Source organism: Tenrec ecaudatus, chromosome 13, assembly GCF_050624435.1.
Source record: "Tenrec ecaudatus isolate mTenEca1 chromosome 13, mTenEca1.hap1, whole genome shotgun sequence".
Lineage (NCBI taxonomy): Eukaryota > Metazoa > Chordata > Mammalia > Afrosoricida > Tenrecidae > Tenrec > Tenrec ecaudatus.
In genome coordinates, this window is record NC_134542.1 from 70,093,162 (window position 1) to 70,105,700 (window position 12,539).

At 41.4% G+C, this 12,539-nt stretch overlaps 1 protein-coding gene across 1 annotated transcript in view; it reads right to left on the bottom strand.

Annotated features, from left to right (window-relative positions):
• Window positions 1-12,539, bottom strand: part of CERS6 (ceramide synthase 6) — a 351,849-nt gene that overhangs the window by 245,951 nt on the left and 93,359 nt on the right. Inside the window, exon 2 of the mRNA XM_075529473.1 lies at window positions 5,852-5,957. Coding sequence (XP_075385588.1) covers window positions 5,852-5,957 — 106 coding nt within the window. The remainder of the gene's footprint in view (window positions 1-5,851; window positions 5,958-12,539) is intronic.

Consider the following 12,539-nt stretch of genomic DNA (forward strand, 5'->3'; position numbering starts at 1 on the left):
CAGCAACGTACTTCCTAAGGGATGATGAAATTTTGATGGAAAAGCCAACTCGCTGAGTCAGCCTCACATGAGTCAGCTTCAGCAGTCTTCAAGGAGGAAAGAGAATTTGAGTCGTGAAGGCAAATTTATAAGGAAGTCTCTTTCAAAAAATCTCTCTTCTTGGGAAGAAATACCATACCGCGCTATCACACACCCGGAGAATGCAGGACTGATGAGAATCATGGGAAACTCCCAGGACTCCTCGCTTGAGTTCCAAGGGCCAGGCACAGGCACGGGAGGGAGGGAGGGGACCCTGGCAATCTGCCTCTGGAACGAGGGCGGCTGGTGCGGTGCTACTCGATCACACGGGGTGGCTCCTCTTTCTGTCTATAAGCAAAGGGTTATCTATTTGTTCACCTAAATGGGATTGTGCTGAGGATATGAAAACATGTAAAACGCAACCAATGTTTGGTTTCCTCTTTCCAATTCCTCGCCTCTCTTCAAAATCTTAGCACATCCTTGGTTTTGTGTGGTTGAGCTACCACAACTAAACTAAGACAAGTGAGTTCCATTCTTTTATTTACCCTATATTTTCTTGAAAGTATTAATAGGATGTTAATAACCAGGAAAAATTATCAAAAAAGGGGGTGGGGGAAAGGCAGTGTGGCCAGTCCTCAAGTTATAAGGGTGAAATGCACATAGGCTACCGTTCAAAATACACTTCAAGCAACTCAAGGAGTTAGACACCAGGAAACCTATTTAATGGTCCTAACGTTAAAGTTAATAAGAGTACACAACACACTGACCTTGTGTATATGATTTATTTGCTGGCTTTTAGTAGGGCATGGACTTTTGAGCTATTCTTCTTTCTTTTTTTTTAGTAGTAGCAATGTCATATATATTCTCTTGATCAAAAATGTGGGCAGAGAGAAAACTCATTATCTCCAATATATCATATCATTTTCCTGGAGGATTAATTCATAATTTTATTTCAAGTGTATTAATAGACACTCATGTGGTTCACAAATCAAAAGTTATCCAAAGTTTCAATTTGCAATTTTGTCCCTCCTCTCTCAGTTCCTAATATTACCAGCAGATAATCACGGGTATTAAATCAATTTCTTTCCAGAGATTTTTGTGCAAATAGAAATACACTTTAATATGGGTCAAATGCTTCCCTTCTCACACAAACAGTGGCAGACAAGATACCAGGGTAAGTTGAAAAGTATTGCTGATAGGTTTCCAGTTTCTAAGCTCCCACTATTAAAGCTATGCTTTCTCTATTAGAACTAACAAAGATGAACATACTGGCCCCAACAATAAGCTAAAATATAGCACTGATGGTGAAGGTGGTACCGGCTTCCTTCTGCTGCACACAGAATTGCTATGAATCAGAATTGAAGCGACGGCATTTAACAACATACTATAAATAACCTCGATAAGTCATTTGTCCAGGTATAGCTGCTGGATAAATTCCTGACACTCTATGCACCTGTAACTTATTCCGATATTAAGAATGAGCTTCATTACTCTATGGAAACCAATTTATACTTTCTACAGCCTCATTGAGTAGGTGTGTTCTCAGACGTGTCACTTTCTTCCCCCAATCTGAGAGGGGAAATGTGGCCGTACAGCTTCAGCCGCGGTTCCCTTTTGTGAAGAGAAGCCGTTCCTGTGTTTTAGAAACTAGCTCGATTGGCTTTTTTGTGACCGTGCACCATTTGTCCTCTATTGTCATTATCCATGTGTTGGTATTTTCTTTTTGGATTTGCACGATTTGTTCATGTGTTATGTGTTACCTCTTTGTGTATATCACAAGGAGTATGTTTTTTCTTAGCGTATCATTTATTTTTTTAGAATTTGATTAGGGTACATTTGTTTGCTGCTTTGATATATATTTTTTACATTCTTGAAGTTGTCGATCTCTTTTGGTTACAGCTTTTGAATTGAGGTCACCGGAAAAGCCATGCCTACCCCAAGCACTCAGAATCATCACCCCGTATTCCTTCTAGTACACTCATGTTTCACTTTTTACATTCAAATATTTAGTGCATTTGGAATACATTCCATTGTGCAGTGTGAAATATGAATCTACTCCTATTTACATATGAAAACATAATCATTTAAATATGTAATCTCTGCCTAGATGGTACCCAGATATACATGGTCTGAACTTGAGAGTGAGTGGCTTGTCTCATTTCACCAATAAGCAAATCTGTGGGTATTTTTCAGGATCTCATTCAAAATCCTTAAACTAACACAATTCTTTTCTTTTAATCTGTTTCTGTGTGTCTTGTTTAGTTATCAGATTGTAGACTTATTATTTGTTTTTCTTTTCCCGTGATGGGATTAGCTATGAAAAAAATTAAACTGCCAGGGGACTTTTGGATTAAATTTTAATTCTAAAGGTTTGCTCAATTTTAGTTTCTGCTTCTATATTTCATTAAGTTCTCTCCACTTCCCTTCATTTACTTTGTTATTCTTTATCTAATGCGTGGGTACGAAGGGCTCTGTTACTTTGTACATATTTGGGCATTTCAACCACCACACTGAAGTGACTACCGCAGGGATGCAAGTCAAGCAACTTCGTGTTGCTTCCCCGTGCATGTGAAAGTTGCGTCTTCACTACATTCACTACCTGAAAGAGACTCTGAGAAAGTGTTCACTTTGGGGACAGAAGGGTGCGACGTGAAACTCGCATTCAGCACTTGGCCTGCACGGAGCTGTCGAAGAGGGAGCACCTGCTGGGGGAGCATCCACTGCTCCATCTTCAAAACACCACTCAGCAGCCAGCATCACATCACGCCACCGGGGCTCTGCACTGCACCGTGAACAAGCGAGGTCGGTGCTATTTTAGGTGTAGGTGTTCCAGGGTATGGTTTGGGTGGTCATTTTTTGAGTCTTGGAATGCTCAAAAAATTCCTATCAATTCATAGCAAGTGTGTTTCAGCTTACGAAAGGTTTCACAGGGTTGTTCTATGTTCAGAGAGTGGGAGGAAATCTATATTCTGAATTTTTATTTTAATGCAGAAATTAATTAATGTGGCATTTTAAAATAGCCACACTTATGAGGCTTTCTGTTTTCTAATTTCTAGTACTATTAAGTTGTATCTAATTTTTATGATTATTACTGTTTCGTGGTATTAAGCACATCCAATAGTGTATAAATATTTAAGAGGGACTTGAGAAAAAAAGTAGTCATTTCGATCATCCTAGTTAATCATATTTCTTATAATAGACATAGTCACTGCCATCGAGTCGATTCCAACTCACAGTGACCCTGTAGACCAGGACAGATTGCCATGAGACTGTAAATTGTACAGTAGTGGAAAGACCTGTCTTTCTCCTGAGGGACGGCTAGTGATTTCAAACTGCTGATCTGGAGGGTACCAACCCAACGCACAACCACTATGCCACCAGGGCTCCTGATAATATATGTTTTATATTTTCTTTACTTGATCTGTCACGACTTCTTCTTTCCCCACAGTTGGATTCTTATTCATAAGCATGGATAAAATGATATTTAATGCATATATATCAGTGATTCCCAAAGTGGGCGATACTGCCCCTTGGGGAGCTGAAATGGTCCAGATGGGTGGCAGAAGTAGATACCTACACTTTATCCTGGATTATGGGCTATAGTCTAGTCATTTTTAATTGCCAGGGGGCTGCTGAGTAATTTTTCTTTTCTGAAAAGTGTAGGTCAAAAAAGTTTGGGAGCCTATGGTATATATTAATAACTCCTTTCAATGTATCTTGTGGCCTTGGACAACAAAAAAGTCATTCTCCATTTCATTTAATGTTTTCTGGCCTGGATTCCACTTTGCTGCTGAGAATAAAAACTCTACCTATTTTTTAAATTTTAGGGACCTTTAATGTGCCTTGAATGACATTTTTAATACATTTTTTTAAACAAGGGATTGCATCTTCCACTCTGCACTGCGATCCCCAAATTATCTGGCAGTCCAGTTCCATGTAGATTGAAGGCGTTGTTGAAGGCATGACCTTACACACATAAAAGATGACTGAAAGCCATGGCCTTTCAAAAAAGGTCCCTTGCCACGTGGTCAACATAAGGCTGCTGGCTGATCACTAAAACGTATACAGATACTGCTCAAGCCTCTCCAAAATCAGCTGCTCACAATCCACTTAAATGACCCCTTTGTGACAAAGACCAGAGAGCTACAAAAAGTACAAGGAAAGGAGTGGCAATATTTGCTGCCTTGATATTGAAAACCTGCTTTTCTTTAAATCATGCACAAACTTCCACAGGAATCACCTTGGACCCCCATCGCTCATGATCGTTGTAATTAGCCAGAAGCAGATCTTCTCCAGTGCAGTCAACCTGCCTGGGAAGCCTGTTCACTACCTTTACAAGGGAACTTTCTCCGTGAACAACAGTAAACACAACAGGGGAATAAAGTACTCCCTGCCAGATTTCTAACAGGATACATAAAATGTGGTTAGGAATTTCGTTTAGTGCATTTTATACGTCATGCATCCAGGAGAACCAACAAAATAAACCTAAGTATGGTACAATCACCTTGATAACCTCATAATTGCCTGCACTTTTGTTTGTTTTGTTTTTTAAGAGGGACAGCGTGCTTTGGTGGAATGCATTGATATGCTGAATGAAAATGCAAGTTTCTCTCTAGTAATGTTTTTTACCCCTTGAAATCTATAGGATATATGTCCCACTGGTGGGGACAATATAAAATCATCAAACAAACTGTAGGATGTATGTCTTACTGAACTTGACAATACAAACTCATCAAACAAAACCAGCAGATGCCTTTGCCTAAAATTCCATACATGCGTCTCTTCTTAGGAGCAGAGATTTTTTTTTTTAATAGTGAGTGTTGATAAATAGGAAGACCGTAAAATAAAGGGAAGAGCTTGGATATTTCATTATGGGAAAGCAAGAGACAAGGGTCGCAAGCGATTACTAACACAACTACCAAAAATGGAACAAAATTTGCATAGCGCTGCCAAATTGCATTTTAGAAGCCTCGGTAATTCTCCAGGAAAAGGAACTGCAAAGTGCACCCTGCCAGCATATGAACGCATGCTCATACAAGCCTGCCTTTCTCCTGTTCTGTTTTCTTACCCAGGCAGGAATGGCTCACCCACCCGAGTACGTGGACTCTGATTTGTTTAATGTTCCTGCAGCCTTCCACTGAAGGCTTCTCACCTCTCTGTTTCTCCTCCCTTCTCTGTTCTTATGGAGATTTCAACTGGGAGGACGGGAAGGAAGACAGTTAGACTGCTCCCTTTGTTTGAACTTCCACTCCCACCAGATTCTCATCTCCCTGCTTTGTCTCCTTCACAGTGAACCTGTGCTTTCACTTGGGGCTCTCCTGGCCCAAGACCGGTTTCCTTTATAGGCCAGCTCCTCCTTTCTTCCTCACCCTTTCGATTTTTGTTGTTACTGTTGTTTTCACATTTGCCCATTTATCACCACTCCTAGCATATGTGGGAGATGATATGAGTAGAGATATATATACATTCACACAAATCATATTTCTCACCTCTACCCAGTCACCTCCATAAACTCTCATACAGGCCTTAAAAATACGGCTTCATGTCACAAGACATTGAGAGAGGCCCAGAAGGAAACGGATCACTCTCCTAGAGAGTTAGGCACAGGCCAGCTTCAAGAATCAACATGAGATAGACTAATGGGTCTCAAACAGGTCCACAGTGGTTCACCGTCTACATATTGAGGTCCACGCACATGTATGCATTCGTTACACTTTGCAGCATGCGACTGAGCAAAAGTTGATTCTCAAAACCCAGTAGAGCATGCCTGGGAGCTTTCAGAGTGAGAGTGGTGGTCAGGAGAGTTCGCACTGCGAAGGAGGGACAATCATACCTTCGTAATTGCAGTGAAAACCTTTTCCAGGATGGCATTTGGCCGAGCAATCTGCGGTCCGTTGGCCTGGATGTTGAGGGCTATCGCACATGGTTTGGCTACAAATCTAAAAATAAAACAAACCTATAGGTTAGAAGTTAGTCTTTCTAAAGCTGCCCCTAAGGTCACCAGTTACACTTTATCCAAATGTCCCAACAAAGAGTGGTAGAGAGCATTCTGTGTGCACATGTCTCCAACGCTCCTGTCCTTAGCTGGAAGGCAGGCGTAACTCTGCTGTCTCCTTTAGTCTTCCCGCAGCAACAGTGAATAAGAACCCCTCAAGACCCTTAAACCTCTGGATCCTCGGGTTCTAATGGAACTTGAGATAGAAGACTATTAAATCTACCTGCATGCAGGAGGGGGTACCCAAAGGAAACCGAAAGCTCCACTCACCCCAAGCTATGTATCTAATTTATTTTACAAAGAAACCTGATCACCTTAAAAATACTCTCCATTATGCTTAATACATTTGTCAAATCTGCGATTCCTTTTTTTTAACAAAAAAGAAAGAAGTGAGGCACTTTATTTTTCCACAATAGCAATAGGAAAAATTAAATCATTCCCCACATATTGTTTTCTTAAAACAGAGTCTAAAAGGACACATTCGGCACCAAATTTTAAAGGGGGTATTATAAAAGAGCTGTAGAATATAATCTACAAAGCAAGCATTTAATATTGCACTTAGTTTTGCAAACATTTTTTATTTTACTTTTCCTAATCAAAAAATCAGGAATCTATCTTTATACAACGTGTGAACCATACATATTATGTCAGGAATTGACCAATATTTTATAGAGAGAAGAGTAATGCCTCTCAATAAGAGAGTAAAGAAACACTTTAATGGAGAAAATGAAACTTTACTTGCTAAAGTTTGACAAATCTAAATTGCTATGCAATTCCATTCTTGGAAGCATTTTTCAAACTCATCTGCTTGGATGGCTGACGGCACCTCTCGTTTTTGCTTCACCTCTTCTACGTCATCAAATCACTGTCCTTTCAGGTCCCTCTTCATTCCCAGGAAACAAAAAAAACATCGCGTGGAGCGAGGTTAGGTGAGTAAGGTACATGGGACAGGGGAGACGAGTGGACACTTTCGTCTCTTCAGGAAGTTGAGAGACGTCAGAATGAGGTTTGCTATCAATCAACATTTCACCTGTTCTGAAGTGAGAAAACCACTCATACACTTCAGTTTTTCCCATAGCACTGTCCTTGTAAGTTTCTGTGGCATTTTTCCTGAGCAGAAAACAAATTTTCACAGCTGCAAACTGTTCTCTTAAATCAGCCATCACAAAAAAAAAAAAAACCAAGGTTCGAGTAAAATCACTTTTACGAAAAAAATCACTGTGATCAGAAAACCTTTCCAGGTGACACTCCTGGATGCACTGACCCAGAGTGAGCCGCTCCATGCTTGCTAGTAAGAAAAATGCGTGCTCGACAGCTCTGCCTCACCCAGTGCAATTGAGGTTTGGATGGGGTATGCCCCCACGTACACACACACACACGTGTGTGTGTGTATATATATATATATCACATATTTAATAAAACAAACCTTGCTTTGTAAATGTTGTTGTGTATACACTTCTTATTATACCTGACACAACTAGCATTAAACCCCAAAGCACCTGCCATTGAGTCGATTCCAATGCAAAGATTCTATAGGTCAGTACAGAACTGCTCCACTGGCTTTCCCAGGCTGTGATTCGTATAGAAGCAGATTGATACATCTTTCTTTCAGGAAGCAGCTGGTGGATTTGAACCACTGATCTTTCAGTTAGCGGTCAAGTGCTAACCACTGTACCACCAAAGTTCCTTCAACCACCAATTGTCAGGCTACATTTTTACTATGTGAAAAATTGTTTACTAAGCCTCTGACTGTACATGCTCATAACCCTGAGGCACCTGTGTGAAGCCAATGGTTAGTGCTACATGAAAAGGTGGCGATTCCAAGTCCCCCAGGCGCCCTGCGGAAGACCCTGCAGAATTCAGTTCGGTTCTATAGCAGATGCGACTGCCTTGACGCTGAGCAGACTCAGCGACCATAAGGTGGGTGTTTAGTGTCAGTCTCTATAATAATCAGCAGGTTTGATTTTTGCCTATTGCGTCCTATAATGAGAGAAAGACACAGCTTTCTGTTCCCATAAAGAGCGTTAGTCTAGGAACCCACCAGGGCAGCTCTGCCCTGTCCTATAGGGGGGTTTTGAGTTGGCACCCACTTGATGGCAGCAAGTGTGTATCTCTATTATAACCCACCAGCCAGCCAGTTGTGGCTGAGTTGGTTCTGACTCATGCTAACAGCCTCTGCTGCAGAGCAGAGCATGCTCCACAGAGGTGACCTCAGGAAACACGGCTGGGCCTTTCTTCGGAGGAACCTCTAGGGGTTCAAACTGGTAAAGAACGGGATGCTTACTTCTTTGTGCCACGAAGGGGCTATTCCCTATAAGGAATCCATGCTAAATTTAGCCTGGATACCTAGTGGTGTCTTACAATTTCTTGTTTGGGGGTGATTTGCTTATTCCCAATAAGGTGCAATAAAGGGTGTCAAATGTTTACGAGTGTCCAGAGAACTGTGTCCACCATAGGAACTGGCCATTTGTAAGAACGGGAAGACTGGATTCTCATCCTTCATTGTGAATGAGGCAGTACATGAGCACAGGTCGGGCTCATGGGGTCTCAAAGATCTCTAAAACTGTTTTTTAAAAAAGAGGCCCATATTTACAACTTGAAGAGGGTAAATGAAAAGCAATTCTGTAAGTTTTCCGTTTTAGTAGAGACACTAAACATTTTCTACAAATAAAGGAAGCCCTGGAGTGCAGTCAGATAAGCAATGGACTGGTAACCTCAAGGTCAGCAGTTCAAACCCACTCTCTCCATAGGAGAAAGCTAAGGCTGTCAGTCTCTCTGATGACTTACAGTCTCGTAAGCTCTATACAAGGTTGCCATGCGTTGGAATCAGCTTCATGGCCATGGGTCAGCCTGGGTTTGTACGAATAAAAATTATCTGCATACACAGAATTGAGTCAAATTAATTATGTTCATTGTGGTATGAAAATTTCCCCCTATTTTTTACAGAAGCTTGGTGCCTCCTAAGCAATGATTCATTTCTGCGACCCCACCCTTCGCCTCCGTAAGTTTTAGTCTCTCTCTATTTCACTAGTAAGCATTAGTCTCTGTATGTTTGCCTATTACAGTTACTTCACATAAGTATAAGATCATGTAATATTTTCTCTTTGCTACTGACATATTTCATGAGGTGCAGTTTTAGGTTTCACTCAAGACTTCATTCCTCTTTAAAGCTGCCTAATATTCCAGTATGTTATGTCCCATTTTTTGTCTATCCATTCATCGTAGTGACGGGAAGTGAGGTTGGTTTGCCTTGGGCTATTTGTGGTATTGCAGTGAGCACTGGTGTCCAAGCATCTCTGTGCATTCCTGCACTCAACCTTTTTGGGTGCATACCTCAGAGTAGAATTGCTGGATCATATTATAATTCTGTGTTTTTAGCCATTTAAGGAACCAGCAAGTTATTTTTCACAGTTGCTGTCACTGTACAATCCTGCCAGCACTGGGTGAGGGGCTCCACGTTCTACACATCCTAACACGTGTTGCTGTCCTTTTTAAAGCCATAGCCAGCCTAGTAGGGGTGAGATGATATTTCATTGTGGTTTCAGGTTCCATTTTCCTAATGACAAATGAAGGAGTCTTGGTGAATACTGTTGGGTAAGTGCTGGGCTGTAAATCACAAGGTTGGTGACTCGAACCTACCAGGTGCCCTACGGGAGCAGAATGAGGCTCTCTGTTCCCGTGGAGATTTAAAGCCTCCAAACCTTACAAAGGGTCACTATGAGTTGAAATGGGCTCAGTGGCAGTAATAAATGACAAATTATGTTAAATATCATGTGATTGCGGGATCTTTATGTGCTCTTCTTTAGTGAAATGTCCATTCATATTGTGTTCTTGCCTTTTCATTCAGTTGAAAATAATGTAATAACATGAATTTATTACCGAGTGAATTTAATGTCAGCCAAACTGATACATTTACAAAATGAATCATGAGTATCTTAGATGAAGCTTCTTTAATAATAGTTGATGCAATTAAAGAACAGTAAACAATGGACTAATAGTTTATATACATAGTACCACTTAATATCCTACCTGGTCCGATTGTAAGGAAAAGAGAAGAAATTCATTCAAAGGAAAAATATGACGCTGAACTGAGAGGATGTAAACCAGGAAAATTAACAGAGATAACATGATACGGTGTCTGTATCTGGGGGAAAGTTTGCATCTGAGTTCTCAATGCTGTTCACTGTTGCTCTCGGCCTGTGTTGTACCATTACCATCCTGTGTGGACCGCCATGGAGATGGAGTAGTTCCTGAGACTGAGCCCTGTGAGACCTCCTCTTTTGCTCTTCTTCAGTAATCACTTACTTATCTGGGATAAGGATAATAATCCTTTCCCAATACGTAAATGGTCGAGCAATTGGAGTTTATTCAAAACTTCTGCATTCTCAATGCTTTTTAAAGCAAATCTTTCTGAGACATATTCTGCATACCCTTACCTTCTTGAAGAGAAGTTCAATCTTTTCCTAATGGCTTTGGCTCATACTATGAAGAACACCCCCTGGAACTGTGGGTGTAACCATAGGAACACCCACCACCAAAAATGGTGCTTACTTGGTAATTAATGCAGAGTCCTGGTAGTGCCGTGGGCATGTATTGGGCTGCTAACGGCAAGGGCCGCAGTCCAAGCCCACAATCCACCTCCTGGGAGAAAGAGGGGACTTTCTGCTCTCCTAAAGAGTTATCGCCTCAATAACCCAAAGAGGCAGCTTTACTCTGTCCTATAGGGTCTCTGAGAGTTGGGATGTAGTTGGTAGCAATGGGTTTGGGGTGTTTGTTTTTTAAATGGGTAATGACCATGAAAAGCAACCAGGTCTATTTCCTTGACAACGTTTCTATCTTCGTGGCGGTTTGACTCTTCACTACAAGATGTGATGAGTAAAAGAAATGAGGTCTAGGGCAAGTGAAAAATTATCAAAAATATCAGAAATAGATTTGGTGTAAAGGCCAAAACCAACTTTCACTCTTCTCTGTGGGGATCCTGCCCAGCCCTATTTGATCTTCCCCATGTCACCACTTCTAAGCACTGAGTGCAAATTCCCATTTGGTAACATTCTCATCTTTGTAAACATCCTGCTGGTCTAGTGGACAATGTACTTTCTTCTCGTCGTGAGCACTTTCAATGCAGCGCGGGATCATCTCATCTTTGTGCACCGCCGGACACTGTGGGCAGATACAACGGTGGTGATGGGGAGCGGCAGGAAGGAGGTCAAGAGAGGAGACCAATTGTCTTCAGTAAGTCAGTCTTTACCATTGCCCCTGCTGCTCTGAGAACTGCTGACTACCAGACTTCCTTTCTGTGCATGTAAGTGTGTGGGCTGGCAGAGGCTAAGTCAAGAGATGGACCGAATCTCTTTAGTAACAACGTTCTCCCCTATACTGTCATCCTCTAGACGAGAGCAACTTCATCAATACAATCTTACCCCTCCTCCTCTTCTTCGTAAGCCCCAAACCATTGTTGTCTAAAGCATTCTTGGCTCTAACTCTGACGAAGCAATGCAGCAGCATTGAGACGAGGGCTTAGCTCTTCACCATCAAACTTGTTATCAAATAAATCCGGTTTTTAAAACAGATTTTACGCAATTTCCAAAGACAAGGCGAGCTCCATCTCTGCTCCTCTCTGGCTGTGCTGTCCTACATGTAGAAATTAACCCCCGTGAAAGCTGTTTGTGTCAGGAGAATCCTGGGCCAGGATTCTCAACCGTTTGGCAGTTAAAACCTAAGTAATCCTCCATATGTGATTTAACACAGTGTAAGCAACTATGTCATGGGATCTCTAGCTAATCAGTTGTAAGATTAGGTTTTCTGATGAAATTTACTCAGCAGTGCGGCCTACTCCCTATGTAAGCAGACACTGGGAAGAGCTTGTTTGCTTCTTGTGGGGTCTGGATCATCAACCCTGGTTCTTTGGACTTTTGGCAGTGACCAGTCACACTGCCTGCCACCCCTGGGAGCCATCAGTGAGTAAGCTGCCCCTCGCCTGCCAGCTGACTGCCAACCTGGGATGCACTGGACCCTGCAACCACAGGCCTGACCTGCTGACTTTGGATTCATCTGCCTCTGCGTTTAGTAGCCTGAGGACTTGCTGCTTCATCGTCCAGTTCCCTCGCCACCTTCCTAGTTCACCAGCCCTGACAAAGAGGCCTCCAGCTGAACAGCTGACCCACACGTGTGAACCAGAGAGGACTTCCACAGCTGGCTGACCCATTTTCTGGACAGAAATGTGTCTATATTTATTTACATATAAAAGTACCACTGGTTTTGCTTCGCTAGTGAATCGAGCCTAACACAACTCCCTAGGCCTGAATCTCCTCAGAGGTAAACTTTGGAATAAGTATACTAAAGATATATCATTATTTTATTAATCACATATTATCACAATTAATATTAACATCACACATAATTGATATATGCTATGATAATCAGATTCTATTTAATATAGTTATTTCATTTAAATAATTATATATAACATAAATTAAAATAACTATACATGTACATATAAATTTTACATATGTATAAATTATCTTCT